The sequence below is a fragment of the Pleurodeles waltl genome, chromosome 6 (assembly GCF_031143425.1).
Source record: "Pleurodeles waltl isolate 20211129_DDA chromosome 6, aPleWal1.hap1.20221129, whole genome shotgun sequence".
Classification (NCBI taxonomy): Eukaryota; Metazoa; Chordata; class Amphibia; order Caudata; family Salamandridae; genus Pleurodeles; species Pleurodeles waltl.
In genome coordinates, this window is record NC_090445.1 from 149,855,243 (window position 1) to 149,877,379 (window position 22,137).

Here is a 22,137-nt window from a genome sequence, read left to right on the forward strand (position 1 = left end):
ACAAGTATTGCCACATTGTTCCCTTCAGTGATCAGATTTTTTTTTCTTTCAGCAGGACAATGCCAGTTATTTGCTTTCAGTATTTACCGTTTTTAATATTCGAGCAGCTGCGTCAGACCAACCTACAACGCTTGACTGCTCTAGAGCTTGTTCACTTTACTCACCATAGCACGAACCACACCATGAGATGATATAACCAGTGAAGCAATACTCATGGTGCAGACCCATGGTCTATTCTTTTATTAGAATAATACTTATTTGTATTAATCTGCTGTCATGTCCTGTAATTTGCTTCCATCGGTGCCCTGAAGAAGCATTTATGCGGCTTGCAGGACATACAAAACATATACATATTTGCCTTCAAAACTCATATGTGTATCTTATAAATAGCAGTTTCAATACATTATTACTATTAACTGAGTGAAATTAAGTAACATAAGAAGTTTAAGTATTTTTTTAAGCAGAAAGGTCTTTCACCCCGAGTCCTTTTAGTGAACTGTGATGAGTAATTGTTTTTGTTTATAACACAATTTTTCCTCGTTACAGAAAACTAACTAAATTTACCCTTTGCCTTCCTACTAACTCACGTTAGCGTCGTCCCTGCTTTCAGTATTTAACAATTAACAATTGGAGTCCTGGTGTTATTTTTAACTAAACGCAAATACCGCATAATTACTGGTTTCACTGAGGCCTGTCTCCGTCCCACAATCCTTGTACTGTCTGAAATAAGAAGTTTGGAAGCAAATCGTTTTTAATGTTATATCTCTGGAAGGTTTACTCAGACTGTATACGTGTTCTTTTTAAGAAATAAACAAGAACCATAAAAACAATCAATCACCACAACATAGTGGTTAAACGCGTAACCAGGTGACAGCAACCATTTTTAACATGCTACGAGACACAGCGAGATGGACAATGTTATAAAAAGTCCCAAAAGTAAATGCATATTTTTTCAACTCTTGGTACGGGTTGGGTGCCCTCTATCTCCACCCACGCCCTCCCAACCCCCTCCACCCCCACCCTCTTCACCCCCACCTATGGCGACCGCTCTGAAAGTCTGGGATCATTTTATCATTTTGATATTTCACTCCCTGACAACATAACGAGAGCACATACAATGAAACAATGTGGTGAACTATGAGAAGACTTCGGGCTGGAAACTTCCCAAGTTCTATATTGAGATGTGGCGCCATGCTGTACCTTGCCAGCATTGCAGAGATCCCAGAATTCAGCACACTTGAAGCCAAACAGATGAGGTCTCAAATGAAGGCGAGGGGGGAGAATGTCGCTTCTCCACAGATCCTTCATAACTGGCATCCCTGATAACCTCAATCAGTTAACACTAGCCTGGGAGGCAGATATGGGCCCAGTAGAAGAAGACTGGTCCTACACTGCGATGCACCAAGCAAAGCTGCAATCTCTTCTAGCTAGCACCGGATAGCGAGACCGGTATCTGCAGTGCCAGATTACCAAATAGGCAAAGTAGGCTCCAGCCTATGGGGCCCCACTCCTTTTAGGGGTCCGTGACAATGGATCGAAATATTATTGATTTGATCTTGGAAGAAAATTACAATCAAGTATTATTAAATTGTTTGCAAAAGATAGAAAAAAATAATCACTTCAAAAGAAACAAAAACTTTACATTAAAGACTCTATAGAGAAAATACAGTATAAAAGTCGTGTACCCATTAACAACAAAGGATCAAAACAATATTGATTTGATCTTCAAAGACAATTGCAATCAAGCTTTCTGAAATTGTTTCCAAAAGACAGGAAAAAATGAATCAATTCAATTAAAGACTCTATAGAGAAAATACTTTGTTAATGTAATGTACCCATTAACAACTTAAAGTACATAAACCATAGACATCAGATTCACATAACAGTTTGTCTTTTAAAATCTCATCTTCTCTCAAACTACATACGTGCTTTGTGTAATAAAATTGGCTTATTAAAGTTGTTAGTTGGTCAAATTAAAAACATATTAGGAGATAATTTGCGTGGGGGGGCTTCAATATTTTGCCTGCCTAGGGGCCTCCACGGCGTCTAATCCGGCACTGGGTATCTGCATCACCTATAGAGTCACAGCGTATCATGATAGAGATGCAGGCTCGAGGTGGGAGATTTCATGCACAGTTTGGACATGAAGACTTCTCAGCCCTTTCTAGGAAGCTATAACCAACAAATTAAGGGATGTCTTAAGCCTGAAAATGTACTTCTTAAACATAGTATATGAGAAGGGTTTCACACACTATGGGGGTCATTATGACCCTGGCGGAAGGCGGACAAGCGGCGGTAAGACCGCCAACAGGCTGGCGGTCTTTTTTTTTGTATTATGACCATGGCGGTTACTGCCATGGTCAACCGCCGCTTCTCCGTTCCGCCCGCCGGGCTGGAGACCTGGGTCTCCAGCCCGGCGGCCGTCACAATACCGCCGGCGGTATTTTGACCTGGCTTACCGCCGTGGATTTCCTGCGGTAGGAACCGCCATGAAATCCATGGCGGTAAGCACTATCAGTGCCAGAGAATTCCTTCCCTGGCACTGATAGGAGTCTCCCCCACCCCGACTCCCTCCCCTATACCCCCCACCACCCCTGCCACCCCCCAAAGGTGGCAGGGCCCCCCTACACACCCCGACCCCCAACATCACAGCACTCACACACACATGACACGCAGGCACCACCAACACACACACGCACACAGACCGACATACATGCCTACATCCACACACTCAGACACGCACACCCATATACAAACATACACGCACACATCCATACAGACATACATACAGACATACACGCACTCATTCCCACAACACGCAACACCCCCGCAAGTATACACGCACTCACACACCCCCCTACATACACACACGCACACCCCCATGCACCCATACAACACACAACGCCCCCTCACCCCCCTCCCCTAACGGACGATCGACTTACCTGTTCCGTTGATCCTCCGGGAGGGGACGGGAGCCATGGGGGCTGCTCCGCCGACACCACACCGCCAACAGAACACCGCCGCGCCGAATCACAGGACGTGATTCGCTGGGCGGTGTTCTGTTGGCGTGGCGGTGGAGGTGAAGCAACCTCCACTTCCCCGCCGCCCACCAGTATGGCTGTTGGCGGCTCTCCATCCGAAAAAGGTTGGAGAGCTGCCAAGAGTCATCATACGCCGAGCGGCAAACCGCCACTACTGGCGGTCTTCCGCACGGCGGTCCCTCGGCGGTCTTGAAAAAAAGACCGCTAAGTTTGTAATGACCACCAAAGTAATATTAACAGATCAAGAGAGTGTATATACATTTAGTGGCTAAATGTACAGTTAACATTTTTTAAATGTACTGTAAATGTCAAGGAATTTGTAATTGGTGGCTAAAAATTAAATTTGTATCCTCATCTTGATTCGTGGGAGCAGTGCTGGTGCATCAAACAGAATACAGTATGGATGATGTGTGGCTTCAATTAAATTCAGGAAAGCCCCAACCTTCCTAGTCCATTTAAATGTTTCTTTTTTTAAAAATTGTATTTGTTTGAAAATTTAATAAAATGTGTTATCATTTGTGTATTTGTTTGATGAATGCTTGTTTCTGTATTTTTGTGTACTGTTTTGCTGTTCAAATCATCAATAATTTATAGGCTGGGGTCACCGGTTTCCGGTAACGACTCACTGGGGGGTCCCCAGATTCCAATAATGATACAGTGGGGGTCCCCGGAATGAAAAAGTGGGGGTCCACATACATCAAAAGGTTGGGAACCACTGATGAAGAGGACCTCATGCAAAAGGCCCCCATCTGCCATGGGTCCCTATGGTGCCTTACATACTGAGCAGGGCACCGAGGTCACCCAATGCACGACCCATGAAAGTGCCTCTAGCACGTAGGACACAACGGGGTGGGCGCTCTTTCTCTTATGTCGTTCCCTAGATTTGGAATTCTATGTCCATTAAGCCTGCGTCTGATGAAGAATGAATTCACGTTCATGAAGCATTTAAAAGCATGGCTCTATGTAGCCTAGTCCTTCTCTTGAGAGGGTCCCCTGATGAGCACAGGTGGCAGTAATGTTGTGGATGCTAGTGCTGGGAAGCCTTTTGGTAGCCATGCACGCTATAAATCCTGATAGGATAGAACAGAATAGAAACAGAGTAGAGAAAACCACATACAATGCAGAGGAACATTGCCATCTTCATTGAGCCTCATATTATATTGCCCATCAGGAATAATAAGGAGTATCCACTGATCCAAGGCTTGAAATGAAAAATATCAAATTTACTGGAATATGGTTATATTATTTTTTTTCCAAAATATCGTGTTTGCTTTATCTGGGCATGCAACATCTCAGGTGCCAGGTGTCTATGTCTTGTGTACCATGTTCAGATACTCTAGGCTTTTTTTTTTAGCAAATTGCAGGCTTTGCCTACTGGAAGACAGGTACCGATCACGAGCAATGTGCTGTTGGCTAAAAGGTACTGACCGGTTGACGGTATTGCAAAGGACATGGGACACTTTGCATCTTATGAGAAAGATGGATGTGTTTCATTTCGACAGATATGTTTTATTTGCGGTCATGCTGATTTTTTGGGGACAAGGGTGGGTTTACAGGTGTGATAAATTGTTTTTCTTTGAAACTGTACAAAGTTTACTCAACATCATGACCTTACACTCTCCAAAGATGCCCTTTGCAGCAGAAGCACTACTGAGTTAAGCGATGCCAGGTGGGCGGTTCTCTGTAGCAAGTGGAGAGGAAACTATAGTCAGTGTGTAAGGATTTAGACACAAAAATGTGCTACGGAGACGATGGATATAAAACAAAATAGGAAACCTCTTCTTCAGGATGGAGGGCATCCGGCAGAGGCACTCACCGGCAATGGCTGGGTAGAAGTCCTTCGTCTCTTTCACCTCGTAGGAGCCCTCGCAGCCTGCTAGGCAGTTCTCGTAGACCTTGTAATATTCGGAGAGAGCTTGTTCCATGCCGGCGGTGCTACTGCTGAAGTCGCCGCTGTTGTAGGACTTCACAGCTTTCACGAAGATTGCCTAAAGGGAGGGTCAGATGGTGGTTCAGTTGAGCATCTGCTGCTGTTCCAGAGTGCGACTTTCACAAACACCAAATCACCAACACAACACCCACCAAGCACGTTTTCTTAAAAGGTAGTCACTAAGCCATACATCACTTGGTCGAAGGGTACTTGTCCGGCAACTTAATATGAGTAACTGTCAAGTTTGAAGGTGCTGCTTGTATAAATAAATGTTAAAAAATCCAGCTTTTTACCTATTCTCGTGTGATCAGCAATAAGGATTCCAGAATGGCCACTCCTGATGCCAGTGTGGCAACGTTCATTAACAAGCCCTCTAACCTGCAGTGTTTATTTAGAACTGCATCCATTCTAATGGACATAGCACCTGTCCCCCAAATATATGGTAATTTCTCAAGAACGCTGGCAGAAATGTACTGCCCAGAGAGTTCTTATTCATGCTACCTGGGCCAGATTCACAGTCCTGCTCACAGCATCGACAGAGCTTCTGTTTGTGGGACTTACGTTTATTTAAAGTAATGCATGGCTCTCGTAAAGAGCCCTTAGTGTGAATAACTGGGTTGTAAATTCAGTAATTCACTGCTATTGCCTAGTTCCAGTGGGTAACTGGACGTGTTACTCACTGTTGCCACGTCATAGAAGACTCCCAGGCTACTCTGGCTGGGCTCTCGGAGAGGAGAGGGTTGTTGCAAACAGGGGCAGATGATTTTAGGGAACATACAGAATATAAAATTATAAAAGAGTGAATTTTGAATTCCGGGGATGTTTTTCACCTCGGGGTACTGAACGACACCACAGACGACTCGGTCCTTGTTCTTTTTATCTGATGTCACTAGGAACCCCTCAGAAAAAAAACATCCTCATCATTCGCTGTTGCCCTTCTTTAATTCTACATGCAATAATCAAGCTGAGAATGAGCAACTGTGTTTATGTCTGGAGACCGGTGATATTTCTGTCAAGGCCGAATTGTAAGATGAACCCGTTAGTTGCAATTATGAATGTACACAAACTTCACCCAAATACACCTGCTCCAGCTCAATGTCTATAGCAACTGCTCGAAAACACCACATGGTGGCCAACCCACATGTTCCAAAGCTCAAGAATCAAAGTCTGACAGCCTCAATATATGGTGGTCACTTTGTCCTACTGGACCAGACAGCCAGCTCTGCAATACATAATGGGAAAACAAATGCCCTATAAGCATTAATTAACCCCGCCAAAGCCAGGGTAATGAAATGGGGTAGATTTCGAAAAAGATGATGCTTCCTAATGGCGAACCAATCAAACAAGTCAGCACCTTGGTATAACTGGCTTTCAGTTCCCTCTGTATTGGAAAGTCTATGTTTCATCCGAGGAAGCGAGAGCAAGTGACATGGCTGCTTACAAAACAGTATGTAGCCAATATCACAAAATGGGAAGTACCTTGCTATGCAGAGTGGACATCTGGGAGCTGAAAAATATACTGAGAGGATGTATGAATAACAGAGAATTTGGGAGATGAGTTCTACAAATTACCCAAGCAACCTCAGACAGTATAATCAAAGAAGATGGCAGCATCCAATTTAGAGGTGGTGAATGCAAGATGAGGGCAACAGCTAAGGAGTCAAGTGCAATACAGCTGCGAGCAGGCATTCGAATGACAAATGTTGGGAAGAAGAATGCGAAAAGCCATAAAAACAGACATAAATAGAGACATACAGAATTTAGATTTCTTTCAAAGTACAAACAGTCAAAAACTCCAGAAAACACAAAGCAATCCTGTAAATCAACAGTGAGGCAACACGTTTTCTGCCAGACGAGCCAGATAGAGTCATATATTTGCACTCTTAAAAGCCCGGAGGAAAGACGCACTTTCATCCTGGCCACAGCCAAATGGCTTGATTGCAACAAACAAGGACCTGGAATTCTGGCCTGGAAACAAAATGGCAATGCAATGAAAGATGTACAGACGACTTGAACCATATTCTAATGTCTTCAGAGGCCTTCTCCTGGGTATAAGAGCAGTGGCCACAAGCGGCACAAGGAAATTATGTTCTATTTATTAGGAACATAGGGCCAAAGTATCATGCATTTTGGTATGTATGAATTCCAATTTGCGATTCGGTAACCGGACTAATAACTCATCTAAAAAGCTTAAAAAGTAATCTCAGACTGAACACCATCACTCCAGACCCTCTCTCTTAGTCATCCAACCGATGACAGGAGATCTACTTGGGAATTATTTGTTAAAAATAAAAATCGATGGAACAGCATGCAAAAAAAATAGCGCTTCTTGCTTCAATCTTCTAAGAATGCTCAGAAAAAATTTCAAATCTCCCCCTTGCCAAAAGACTTATTATTCAAGCCCTCATGTTATCCCGCCTAGACTTTGGGAACGTGCTGTTCCTGAGTTCTCCCATCTGTGTATTAAGGAGACTGCAGATAGTACAGAATGCGGCAGCCCGGCTACTCATGGCCATCCCCAGAACTGCATCGGCCAAACCAGCCTTAGCCTCTCTCCATTGGCTTCCTATCCAGCAAAGGATTCATTTTAAAGCTTTGTGTAGTGTACATCGAGCTCTTCATGATAAGGGACCTTCTTTTATCAAGTGCATGATCACACCCTACACCCCCCAGAGATCCCTTAGATCCTCATCTGCTGCTCTAATTAACACTTGCCATGTTAAAAAAACAAGATGGGGAGGTAGGTACTTCACATTCAAAGCAGCGAATCAATGGAATTCCCTCCCCCGGTCACTTCAAATGGACAATTTCAAACTCTCTTTTCGAGGTAAATTGAAAACTCTACTCTTTCCAGCATAAATTCTCACTGTGATGCCTTCGTCCTCTTTCAGCGCTGGAGGCCTTCGGGTAGCCATGCGCTTTATAAATCTATTGAACTAAACTAAACATGTGAATTTTTATACATACAGGAGAAAACAGTGTTAAAAAAATAATCACAAAGTGCCAAGAATGATAGGCTAGTACCTAGACGCAATTTCATGCAGAGCACGGGTCGGATACATCCACCATGTTTGTTCCAGTCAAAGGTTTTAGCTTTCGACTGAGGAGCTGATTTAGAGTTTGTCGGACAGGTTACTCCCTCACAAATCCTGTCTGCTGCATTACTATCTTCCTAGGCTATAATGGGATCATAATACGGTGGAGGGATATCTGTCACGTTTGTATCGGAGTTCCCCCTCCGCCGAACTCTAAAATCAGCTCTTAATCTTTTAAGTCCCAATCCACCACAAGAGTACACTTCTAGAGCACCCCCAGGGCACTTGTAGACTCACAGGGCCTCAGGCAGAGGCCAGACAGCAGGTTCCAGTCCAGGTTCAGTTGCAACTGGTCAGCTGGGCACTTCCAGGAGAAGGCCTCTCTCATCTTGTTGTGTGCCAGTAGCCACAGAGGTGATCAGCCGATTAATCCTCAAAATCTGCTTGTTTGTTCTGGGTACAAGAGGGAGCGGGTTGAGTCCTTCAAAGCTTCTCTCAGGTCACAGACAGCAGGTTCACTCCTGTTTTGATCTTCTGCAGGTCCAGAAAGTGTTCTGAAGTGGGTGCCTGGAGGTGCCACATTTATGCCTGGAACAAGCTGGGGATCCTGGGCATGTTCTAACCAATAGGGTAAGAGTTCCCAGGGCCAAGCCGGCCCACGTTTTCAATAGTTCCTGTTTGCCTTACTGCAAACAGGCTCAAAATGCCATGTGTCAGCGCATTTCCAAGATGGCAAAGCTCTTTGCCCCCACTAAACTTGGGCTCTGAGGTCTAGGGGTTTGTGTGGGGGGTATACTCAACATATAACATTAAAATCCAGTTTGAGACGGGAACTGTAACCACAACAAACACAGAGACAGAGGTCTGGTAGGATAAACGCAGGGTCCTCCAGCAATCAGACAGTGGATAAAGAAGAACTGACTTTGGGAAACGTCTCTATATTATCCTGGCCCTCCCCTTCTCTCTGCAGAAGGGAACCTTAACCACCCTTCTTGTGGTCAGTCCCATGTACCTTTTTGGACACTATAATGCTGATCCACAGATGTGCTTGCTTACCAAGCTCTCAGGGCACAGTGAGCTTGGAATCTATCAGGTGCTGGCATTACTCTGTAAAGCTGTTACTCAAGATGTGATCCCACATAATGAAATTATACGCCCATCCCCATCATAATATTTTACCTTACTGCCATTCACCCAATCATCCATTGACTTACTGGACGAGTCTACAACATCTACCCAATTCTGATGTGAGTGATTCTGGCTATATTCGAAGTGAAGGCAATACTTTTCCGGGATAAGACCAAATTTGGATAGTAAGCCCCTTTTCATGGGTCCACAAGGAACCTGGTCAGTAGCATCTAGGGCTAATAGTATTTCCCTCCCAATAATTGGAATATGTTTCCACAAGTTACCACCCCAGTTCTCCTGAAGGGCTCTGCAAGGTCACATCAAAAGCTGCAGACCGCTTATCAGTGTCATTCCCCATCATATAACTAGGCACCAAGTCTCTTTAGATGTAGACCCTTTGTTTACCTCTCCTACGCACTTCAGTGTCACTGACACCATGATCACAGGACTCAGGCCATTCGGGACCTCAAGTACATCTTGCACTACCTCTTCCCATGGTCCAGAAGGTCGTTTTTTGTTGTAAAGCCAAGACCAACTTTTTTTATTCCAGTGCAAGGGCTAAGGCTGCGTTCTTCTCCTCAGCTGCCGAGTCCAATCTTTTTTTCTCACAGGCAAGTCAGCTGCAACTTCAAGGTCCACTCTGCCTTCCTGTCCTCCAGCTCTGATGGGGATCACACTGCTCCCTGCCCTGGACTTCACCGGGTGATGCTGCTCCTTAGGGACAATACTTTCATGGCACTGGGGCTTTCCCCATGCCATCCTCATTTCCCTCCTCAACTTTATCTTCATGCCCCTCAGGGGCACAATGAAGCTGATGAGCTTCCTTCCAGGCTCTGAGGGCAATGTGATAATTCTCCTTTTTGGACTTCTTGTTCAGCTTCAGTCCCCTTCGCTTGCACACACTCTTCAGCTCTGCCATGCTAAGCCTCTCCGCGTTAACTAAATTCACCTCCATGTTCCCAAAATTGAAGGTACAAAAATTGAGGACAAGAATAAGTTTTGGAAAAATGTTATAAGTGACTCAATTAAAAACCTAACGTTGATCAAAAATCTAAAAACGCACTTTTTGCAGTGAATTTAGAAAGGTCTTTTTTAATTTCAATTCGAATCACTGTGCAGTACTGCAAAAATAAGTCCTGGATCCCACCACTGAGCACCAATATAAGAAATTGGATTATTATTTGGGGAAGGTGAATGCCCATAGTCACTAAATTAACCTGATCTCAACACCCTGGCAGTTATGGCACAGAGCATACAGGCTTAACTTAGGGCACTGTGTAAAGTATTTATGCAGACAAAAACGGTGTTAAAGTTGAAATGCAAAACCATAAAAATCCCAAACCGAACTTGAAAAATAGTATAAAATTTAATAAACAAATTGACAAAAATCCAAAAAGGGGAACCAAAGATATTATTATTATTTTTTACAGATTTTAGGGAAAATAGCGTGAAAAGGCACAAAGTGTCAATGATAGTCTATTAATAAGATACAGGTGGCAGTCTGTGTCTGCGTCAGAGAGACAAAGTAAATTACTCCTTCTCCTTGACGGAGGTCCCACCACCTAATTTAGAAATGACTGCCATGCTGGGGTCATTTATAACGCATTGGCAGGAACAGCCGTCACAGTGGTTCATGTCAATGCTTTTCGCAGTTTGGAGTAGGGTTCCATCAACATGCCGAAGCCTTGCAAAAACACTGTTTTCTTTTTTATTTCCAAATGAGATTTTCTTTTTGAAAAGAAAAAAAGAAAATGGTCCCCTGTCATGGGAGTCCTCTCCCATAGTGAGGGGAGCATATTGCAGTTTTCACTGCCCCTTACAGCCAGGATTTTCCTGGCGGTGACAGGCAGTGAAAATGTACCTTAAATTTTGCCCATCTAAATTATGTGGCCCAAGCTACAGGTCTGCCTCCTACAGTTCTTATTCCACAGGGCCGTCAGAGGGGTTTGAGAAAAAGGAATATTATTTGTTGTGTGGGTGTTGAGTTCGCCATATGTCTACCAGAGACCAGTGTTGCAGACAGTTTAAATGGGTCCTTGAGTTGCAAATTGCTGAGGTACCAGTTTGGGGGGAGGGGGGTGCAGTCTCCAATGTTGGGTTGAAAACGCAGTTAATGAGGGTCATTCTGACCCTGGCGGCCGGTGGCCGCCAGGGCCACCGACCACGGGAGCACTGCCAACAGGCTGGCGGTGCTCCAACGAGCATTCTGACCGCGGCGGTTCAGCCGCGGTCAGAAGCGGAAAGTCAGCGGTCTCCCGCCGACTTTCCGCTGCTCGTGTGAATCCTCCATGGCTGCGGAGCGCGCTCCGCAGCCATGAGGATTCCGACCCCCCCTACCGCCATCCTGTTCATGGCGGGAAAGCCGCCATGAACAGGATGGCGGTAGGGGGGGGTCGCGTGGCCCCTGGGGGCCCCTGCCGTGCCCATGCCAATGGCATGGGCACGGCAGGGGCCCCCGTAAGAGGGCCCCGCAAAGTATTTCAGTGTCTGCCTTGCAGACACTGAAATACGCGACGGGTGCCACTGCACCCGTCGCACCTTCCCACTCCGCCGGCTCGATTACGAGCCGGCATCCTCGTGGGAAGGTTGTTTTCCCCTGGGCTGGCGGGCGGTTTTTCAGCAACCGCCCGCCAGCCCAGGGGAAAACTTGTAATACCCGCCGCGGTCTTTTGACCGCGGCGCGGTATTTCGGAGGGGGGAATTTTGGCGGGCGGCATGACCCCCATAGTCTCTGCCCAGTATCCACAGAGTTCCCCTCTTTGGGCCAGGATAGGGGAGAGGGAGGACAGAAAGAGGTTTTGATCTGCACTGGGGGTGTATAGGCTCCATATCACTAATGGATGCCCATTATACCAGCAGACCCTGGAGGGCCTGATTACAGACAGGACATCAAGGAGGTGATGAAGACAATCCAAAGGATCCATTCCCCCCGCTCTGATGGACTACCCCTCAAATTCTATGTTGCATATGAGTTGGCTTTGGTGCCTCGTCTACTGAAGAGGAGGTGAAAGAAAGCCCACTCTCCACAAGGCCAAAGTAGTGCCTATTCTAAACCGGGACGTGACTGTGAACTACCATCCTTCTACCGCCCGATGCCCACTAATTACTAACCCTCAGCAAAATTATTACAGAACGCATCCAATCACTCTTACCAATGTTGATCCATTCAGATCAGGATGGGTTCATCCACCAACGCAGCATCTTATACCTCTATCCAGTGAAAGAAATGGCATCCTAACAGTAGGCCAATGTGGCTTGCCTTTCCCTGGACCTCGAGCAGACTTTCAACTCCTTGACCTGGGACTATGGGCCTGATTACAACTTTGGCGGAGGAGGTTAATCCGTCCCAGATGTGACAGATATCCCGCCCACCGTATTACGAGTCCATTAAATCCTAAAAGTTGTATTCAAGCCCTATATGTTCTGGGCTCTTCACTGATTTGGTTTTGGCCATCAATTAATTGGTTGGATTCAAATACTCTACACGAACCCCACCACCAGGATCTAGAAGGGTTGCCATGTGTCAGCGACCTACCCGATGGCCAGGGCACTAGGCAGGGAAGCCTTCTCTCCCCGCTGCTCTTCGTTCTGGCCCTAGACCACTGGTGGTCCTCCTCCACATTAGTGTAATAGATTGGGGAATATCTGTGGGACCACAACTACATGTTGTCTCATTATACGTGGATGACATGATCCTTTACATCCAAAACATCTACGGACAGCTGGAACACGTTACCTCTGTCCTAAACAGTTTTGGAGACATTTCTGGCCTCTATGTAAATTTTAACAAATCTGTAGTTTCTCATTCAATTAACCCTTTCCCGAGAGGAGGGTACAGCTGTGATTGAAAGCTCTGAAGTGGGTTTCCCGGATGTTTAGATATCCTGGGATACAAATATGTCACAGGGAGGAGGATCTCTAGATGGAAAGGTAATGTGATCTCTTGGAACCCAAGTATACTTTTGGATTGTCCTATCACTATCTATAGCTGGCCCCATCACATTGTCAAAGATAGTGATACTGCCCTGATTATTTTACCTCTTCTCCACCTCTTGGCCACTCTCCCCACACGCACCCTCTGAGATCTCAAAGCCGTGCTACTCAGGCTAATTTGGGGCAGCAGAAGGAAGTGGGTTGAGCTACATACTCTGCAACTTCCCCTAACACACGCCGGAATGGGAACCCCACCTTTACTCCTGATTATCCAGCAGCTCAATTTCAGTGCTGGATATCATATGACCGAGGTGGGCCTCCCTCAGGCAGAGCCCCACCTGGGCCATCTTCACTAAATGTTGCTCCCCGGTCAATGACTGGGAAGCCAGCAATCATTCCTTCTGAGGACGACCTGGGGGTGTCCAAAACAGAGGTTCCCTGTAACTGTGGCATCCCAGCCCTACTGCCCTCTTGTCCTGCTGAGGGGGCCCCCAATAGGCTGCCAAACCTTTTACAGCTGCACTCTGGAACCTGGGGCGTTGGCAACCTTTTCAATGAGAGGACATTTATGTCCTTCTGTGACCTCCTTGAGGGCACTTAGGGCGACCTTGCTGCAGCATTTGGAGATTCGGCCCCAAGAACCAATCCAAAAATAGCTAGGAACCTGCATACGTGGCTATTCCGGGCCTTTGCGAGGGACCCACTGAGGGTGGTGTCAAAACTATGACCCACCTGGGACAAGCATTCCATGATGCAATGGAAAGCCCTAGAATACCTTAGTAATACAGTGATATCCTCTTGGACTTACATTGGTCCCCTATTTTGACTTTGTTTTATATTTCACATTTTATACATTTTAGCTGCATTGTTTTTATGCATTGTTTTTAATATGGATTACCTCTGCCTGTGAAACTTTCAAATTGCAAGTTGCAAGGTCATCCTCTGAAATATAATTGCTGTTAAACACCAACTTTCCTTGACACTTTAGTGAACTTGTGAGTCAAATCTTTAATGCGCCCAACACCACAGTGTTTTACACTTTTTTAAAGAGGTTGGGTCTGGGTTGGTCAGTACTGACTGTTTTTGGAGTAAAACCATCCTTTATACGCTCTTTGTTTTCAAGTGTATTTGGGGGTATACCACTTGTGTAATTCCTAATTGGTGGTATTTTAATTCTACTTTTGCTGCTCTGCAATAGATGTCCCATCTCAAAGACAAATGGTGATGGAACTACTGCACATCCATCTGTGTCATAAATGCATGATACAGTACTTTGGCGTAACTTTATAGGGGGGAACTTAATGACAACTGGTCTTTCTACTTTTGGCCAGTATGGTTCTACTGAGTGCAGCCTGTGTTCTGCTGTCATTGGGGCCTTTTCGAGTGTGCACTCAACACCTCTTGCAACACAATTGGTCCAATCTACAGACATTGGTCTGTTAAGGGTTTATTTTCAGTGGTCTCCCATGAGACTGCCATTGCTTTAGAATGCCTTCTATGAGCCAAATGTTTCTCATTTTATGTGGGTATGAATGCAATGGCTCCAGGATTCCTTACTTTTGGCTCACCCCCTGCACAGGATGCTACTACCTTGGCGTCGGCTGAAGATTTTGACCATATTTGTTCCTACGACTTGCTCATCAAGGCCCTTGTGGTTCTTTTGTCTGTGGAAGCTGGATGCATTTTGAATTCTAATGACACTGACATTATGGATGACATCTTGGAAGCCTCTACTAATTGTTAAATGTGGCCCTTGTTTTTAAGAAAATAATCTGATTGATTTTATATTTTTAATTCACTCATTATTTATTCAGCCTTTTACTTTGCTTGTTGGAGTGAAGATTTTTCACAGCTGGCGGGAGGGGGGAAATAGTGGTGTCCTACTGGACCCACACTGTTCCAATATTTTGACTTCATTTTATATTTCACATTTTACACGTTTTAGCTGTGATGTTTTTAACATGCTTGTTTTAGTTAGCCTTTTCTCAACATATAATTAGTACATTCTGTTCAAGGCTAGGAATACAGTACAGAATATCATAGTGCTTGTGCTGCCCATTCAGGAGACAGTGTCTAACAACTAAACATAGCATTGCATCAACCTGTGCTTCTAGCACAGTGTGGCTTTTAATACATAAATGGTGCACTGGCCCGGAAGGGACACAGGAGCACTCCAGCAGTGACTGTCCTGTGACGAATGCTGTGTTCAACAAGTAGCTCTGCTGGCACTAATTTACCAGCTTCCTCAGGAGTACTGCCATTGACAATACAGGGTAACTCCTGACGCGATTTCAGGTGTGGGCTAAGCCTAATCCCTTAGATTAGGCAAAGGCAGAGGCTATTTCCGCTATGCTCTCAGTATTGTCTAAGGGTTATGTAGGAACATTTAGAAATAATTTCTCATGGTTGGTTTTAGACCATGTTCTTAATGTTGATTACATTGCCTTGCTTCATGTGCCTAATTATCACAGCTCATTCGCTCTATGTAAGACTACGACTGTTCCAATAAATGTATTGAAAACTTATCTCATATCTCTCTTGTGTTTCACCTGGGCATGCATGAATAATAAAACAAAAGGGTGATATCTGAATTCCTTGGGAGTCAGAGTGCCATATTCAGACTGCCATAATCACCTTTCACCCCCGCAGGGTTAGGGGTGTAGACGAGACACTGTCAGCTAGCCAGTGATGGAAATGGCCCTTTCTGCTGGGTTATCCCCAAACATTTTGCCTTCCTCCTCCTATTTTTCTGACCCTCTTTTTGTTGGCTTTAGGACTATGGGCACTTTACCACTGCTAATCAGTGCTAAGGTGCATGTGCTCTCTCCCCTAAAACTTGGTATAATAGGCTTACACCCATTTGGCTTATTTACTTTACCTGTAAGTCCCTTATAAAATGGTATACCGTATGCCCAGGGCCTGTAAATTAAATGCTACTAGCGGGCCTGCAGCGCTGATTGCGCCACCCACAGAAGTAGCCATTCAAATTTGTCTCAGGCTTGCCACTGCAATTTACTTACTATTTTAGAAATTACACTTTTAGAAAGTGTGCATTTCTCTATGTGGACAACTCTGGTGCTTTGCAGCTTGACTCCAATCCATGTCTAGGGCAGAGTGACAGATATACTGTGTGCATACTCTCCAGACAGCCATCCATTAGAGAGGGTTAGGTGTGACAGGGTTACATCTGCATTCATCTACATACTGATAGTCTTCCTGGGCTGGGAGAGGTAGAAAGCGTTCACACTTTACACTTGAATAGGCTGTGTACTGCCCTCACACAAAGGGCTTGTTTACCACCTGCTAATGTCTAGAGCCAGAGTAGGGGAGAAGGGAAATTCTTGGAACTGGTCAGATCTTGCTGGAAACTACTCCCACCTTCTAGAAGCTGGGCACCTGCAGTATAAGTACAGGGGTTTTGACCCCATGATTTTTAGAGCACTTTTGGAACTGGGATTGAACCCCTGTCAGAAGGACTGCTGGACTGCACAAAGAGCTCATCTGGACTGATGTTTTGCTGTTGCCCTGCTGCCTGCTACTGGCCTAAAAGACACACTGGATTACTTTTCTGTTTGTTGCCCTGTTGCTAGCTGATCTCTGACTCAGTGTATTGCTACATGCACTACGTGCAAGGTAAACCGAGGTGCAGTGTAAGGGCAATGAAATAATGCATAGTAATATACGATGGACCATTGGCCTCTGCTTCCATTTTACATTGGCTCACGACGCCATCTTGTCGAGCCTGGTTCTGTGCGTGAAGCACTGTTCTGTGTTTTTCCACAAGCTTCTGCAAGCTGCAGGGCGGAGTGTTTTTCTGTTCAACTTTGCTCCATCTGCCTGGTACGGAGGGCGCTAATTACATTCCACGAGCTATCAGTTAGGACAGGGGAATGCGCCTGTACTCAAGGAGGAATGCAAGCTTCACCTTGGAGCCCTCTTCTGGGAACCTGGCCCGTTCTGAGGAGACATCTCAAGGGTGAACAAGGTAAGGCCGATTGCACAATTTGTAAAGGAGGGGGTCTTTTTCTCAAAAAGACTCCTGAGCGTTAATAAATACTATAAAGGTCAGGAGCCCTTATGAACTAGCTCAGGAACTCTCTTCTGGTTTGGACGCAACACCAGGAGGACTGATTGTCCCAAACGAGACTCCCTGCGCAAGTCGATTTGGGTTCCCCGGCTTGGTGTACGGCGGAGGGATGCAGAATCTCTTTTCGGTGAAGCCTTTCATTTTTGTAGTAATTTGAGCATATTGTGTGTGTATGTGTAGTATGCATTTATTCTTGCAGCTACTTTCAGGTTATTTTTCATGATATCACAGAGTACTTATATTCTTGCAGTTAATCTCATGTTATTTTTCATGATATCACAGAGTGCTTATATTCTTGCAGTTATTCTCATGTTATTTTTCATGATATTTTAGTGTAGTCAGTTTTGCTATATGAGAACTTGTCCCATAAATAAACTTGATTATTCTACTTATAACGGTGTTTGAGAGTGATTGTTTCTCGTTGTGCCATAAATTGTCCTGAAGTGCATAGTTCTGTTATTCCGAAGTGTAAGGCAACACACTTGTTTCTATTGAGACAATTTGGGCTGCCAAGAGAGGATCACCAGAGGGACTACCTGTTGTATTGTAGTGGTCTGCCTGTCAGCTGTTATCTGCATGGTGCCCTCCCCAGTGTTCTCCAGGGTCTGGGTGGCTTGCTCCCTCCCTACTTTTGCCGGCTTAAACTTACTTAGAGCGGGTATTTTGGATCCACTTGGAGCTGGCGCATGGTGAGCACTAGATTTCTCTGCCCCCTTTGACTGAGAATTGGTGCATGGCTCCTTCTGTAAGAGATCAGCACCTGTTGAGTGCTCCCCCTCCACCTTTCTCCAGACGAATGGCCAGGAGCCCATGTTGAGAGCCTCTCTGCTAACCTCGGAACAGGCATCCCCTGGAATGGGTGAAACTGTCTCTCGCCCCTACACTCTCCCTGTTCTTCCTGCTCTGCCTCTTCAGCTGGAGAAAGTCTCACGGCAGACACGAAAGAAGAGGCATGAGTGGAACAGAGGAACTTCACCAAACTCTTGTGGGGGGCGTGGCTTGGAGTTCTAACGAAGGCAACGCTGCCACTTCTCTGGCTATCCCCAGGAAGTGGAGCCTGCTACAGGGGTTGATGCATCCACTGTTCCCCCAGGACAAGGCTGACTGATCTCCCCCAGTGGCAGTTGAAACTTTCAGGATTAGGCCCAGGTGCGGGAGCCGCGCTACTCACATGAGCGGCCGGGCAGCACTCTGTGCACAGGCAGCCAAGTTTGGAAACTGAAGGGCAAAGTCTGCTCATGCTCCTGCCCACATGCACCTTCCCCGCCCCTGAGGACCTACCTCAAGGAGTGGGCACTGGACGGCTCTGCCATTGGAAGAGGAAAACTCCAGCTGGGTACCCCCAGGACAGTGCTAAGTCACCAGAGAAATCACCTACACGCAAACGGAACCCAAAACTACCATCCAGCAAGTAATAGGTGCACAGGAATCTGCCCGGCCTACATTCCTGCCTAAGGTCCTTGTGTGGTGTGTCCTCTCCCCTGCTTAAGCACATACTTGGGGGGCAGTTGGCATGTGACTCAACATTAGGGGGACACCTCGACCAAGAACTCCCGCATCAGGAAGTTAGGAACCTGCTTTTACCGTATTATTAGAAATAGGCACACAAGTACACCAGCTGTTTACTTTTTAAACGGCCTTATCTTAGTCAGGCCGTGGAATTACCGCATTTCCTATAGTAGGCATGCAGCTGTTCTACACCCTGCGTGATATATAAGTAAGACCACTTAAAGTTTACTAGGAGCACAGTTGCATCCTGCCCCATAATTTCCTGATGATATGTGTGGTTTTATCCCTAAATGTCATTACCATACTAGCACTCTTATCATGATGCTTATGGTTATTCACTGATGGTATTTCATGGCTTGATGTTCTAATATATGTCATTTTCTTACCTTGCATTGTCAGGATAATGAGTGTGGACTCAGGATTGACATAGTATGTGCGATACTTATGAACTATGTCATGTTTGTCTATGATTTATGCACAGTATCTGAGATTTATGATGTTCTTGGTCCATGATCTATATCTACAATATAAGACTTTTTTTTATATAATTACGTGTGGAGTCTCTTTTGTGGTGCATTTTTTGTGTCACTAGTGTGAGTGACAGCCAAGAATTGGGCCAACATCTCATGATGGTGTGGGCAGATTTACGGTCGGAAAAATCTGACTGCCAAACTCCCAACGAGGAGACCACCACGGTGCTGGTGGGCTCCCCATTGGCCCCATTACTACTTTCCCACTGAGTTGACGGACGGGAACCAAGGTTTCCGCCCAGTGGGAAATGTGCAACAGCATTGTGACCTTCGCATAATTGAGCTAGCAGCAATGCTGCTGCATGCAGGGTGCACCAGCACCCTTGAAATGCGCATTTCAAGGGTGGTGGGCAGGGGGACCTCTGCACTGCCCATGTCACAGGCATTGGCAGTGCAGAAGCCCCCCTGTAGCCCCCTGCACTTGTTCTTTGTCATCCTTTTCACGGTGGTCAGACCACCATGAAAAGGCTGGCGGAGAACAAGGTTGTAATCAGCAGGGCAGCGCTGACTTCAGCGCTGCCCTGCTTGACCACAACCAAGACCGCCATCATCCCATCAGAGATTCTGGCAGAGACGGCGGCTCCCTGGCAGTCATCACAGCCAGGGTCATAATATGGCAGTCAGACCGCCACAGCCACAGTGTTACGACCGCCACTGTGAGTCTGCCGGTCTTGAGACCGCCGGACTCGTAATCAGGCCCTTAGTTTCCCACATTCTGAAGTTCCGTCATCTTAATGCACAGTCTTATTATTTTCGAAGGAACCGTACAGCAGTAAGATACCCTCCAACGCCCACTTCAAATATATTCAACTTTGCATTTTACACAGGGCATACCTGACCCATAAATTTATCCTCTTGCCCCAGATTCAAAGCTGGTTCTGCTGATATGACACATGTGTTCTGGACACGCAAAGTACTAGGAAAATACTGTCAGACATAGCCTGGGCAACAGGGAATGACAGATTAGACACAGCACAACAATGTATTGTGGCAACCCTGAAAAAGCAAGAACCTGCTTACTGTATCTCGCCTTCATTCTGGTGAAGCATGCAGAGGCAATGAAATGGAAATCACCACAACCTCCCTCACTGCTGCAAGGGCAGGCACAGGTAACTAGATAAGCGCAGGCTGAGAGCACCACTCTTCACCAGAAGGAGAAATGCGGCTTGCAGAAATATCCACTGGCCACATATTGGGATATAATCCTTTAAATCTTCGCTCCCCACCTGATGACGACATTAGACCTCTCTAGATGTCCCCGACAATACAAACTAGTATGCAACATTACACTACACCACCTGGCCCCAACTGTTTCATAACACACAGCCCCATGAATAGCCAACTTGCAACTATGACTCCCTACGCATGACACAATGTGCTGCTTATTGTAACCATGGTAAGCCTCTTTGGGGGAGGGGGGAGGACATGTTTTAGGTTAGTAAATGTGTTTGCACTTTTGATTCACCTCGAGAAAAGCGGATCTTCGGAATCAGCCTCATCCTGGGGCTGCAATAACAGGTCATACAACCGAGAAGGCGGCCTACAAATTATCTCTCTTTATCTGGCAATGCTGTTAAATTGTACAACGTATTTGATATACCCTGAAATCTCACTCTTGATTTTATCATCCGCTATATAAGATTTTCAATAAACATATATTTAAAAAAAAATAAAAAATACTTATTGGCAAGTTAAATATATCAGTTCGGAATGTGCCAATTTGACCATGTTTAAAGGGGAGCACAGGAACTTTACTACTGGTTAGGTTCCCAGCAAAAGGCGAAAAAATCCAAAGTGACAACGTCGAAAATGTGGATTACCTACAGTAATCATCACATTACCTTCTGCCAACACTTTAAGAGGTGCCTCTTCTCTCAGTAGCGTTATGAAGATGGTGTTGTCCCGGATGGACGTAACTCAAGATTTAAAATGAGTGGTTTATAGTTGCAAGCAGTTGCCCATATAATTCTGCTATTATAACATGCTACTAGACCTTGAGAGATCTATGCCCATTAATTTTCAAAAGACTTGCTTTGATTTTCTTCAGGGAGATGGCAAGATGGTCACAGCTACAGCAATAGATGGGTGGGCTGATTTATATGTTGCAGATTGGAGAAGATAACATTTTCGGGAGAGGCCTGAAGAAAGATTCAGATGTGATTCCAACTGCGGGGAGTGTTTCCACACATTAGATAAAAGCACGGGGTAGTTCAGAATGATGAGAATGGTTGGCGAGTATACTCCTAGAGAATTTATCCAAGAAGACTGACAGGTGCCATAAAATATTGTCCTTACAAATGACATAAATTTCTTAAAGTAACAGTAAGGGTTCAAAGGTCACCAGGCTCTATGTTGACCTAGATAAAGTAGCTGATGTGGGGATTTTAATGTGTGCTAGGAGTCAACGTGCTTAGTAAATCTTTTTTCTCTGGGACTTGGCCTGAAAACGAGTTGCAGCCTGTATCTATCCAATGGCTAACCAACTACAGGTCTGTCCATCATTATGGGAAACTTATTCCTGAAAAATCCTTTAGGAAAAATGCTTGGGGCAGGGTAATTCATAGCTGTGTTTGTTGATAAGGGTGTCTGTAATGTCTCAGGGCAAGTTACTTGGGAAATTTGATTATGGTGAAATATTGACAGTATGTAATGAAACAATATTCTTAAATCGATCAATCAATATTTGTAAAGCGCGGCTACTCACTCTAGTCTTCCAAAGCTGGAAGACTAGGTTATCTTAATTAATATTCATGAAGGTTCTCAATTCTAGCACATTCCTTTAAGTTCTCATTTTTGTAAGTTCTACAGTGAAGTCAGGTTGACAGAAGATGGACTGGAATATTTGCAACCGGGGAGCTACTGTAGGGCATTCTTCAATGCCAAACTGGAGAGCAGTAGATAGCTTCACAACTGCATTGTAGAGGCCTATAAAATGTATAGTCCA

At 45.3% G+C, this 22,137-nt stretch overlaps 1 protein-coding gene across 1 annotated transcript in view; it reads right to left on the reverse strand.

Moving 5' to 3' along the window:
• The window catches only part of P3H4 (prolyl 3-hydroxylase family member 4 (inactive)), a 102,063-nt gene that overhangs the window by 34,148 nt on the left and 45,778 nt on the right, over positions 1-22,137 (reverse strand). The window contains exon 3 of the mRNA XM_069237657.1: positions 4,858-5,029. Coding sequence (XP_069093758.1) covers positions 4,858-5,029 — 172 coding nt within the window. The remainder of the gene's footprint in view (positions 1-4,857; positions 5,030-22,137) is intronic.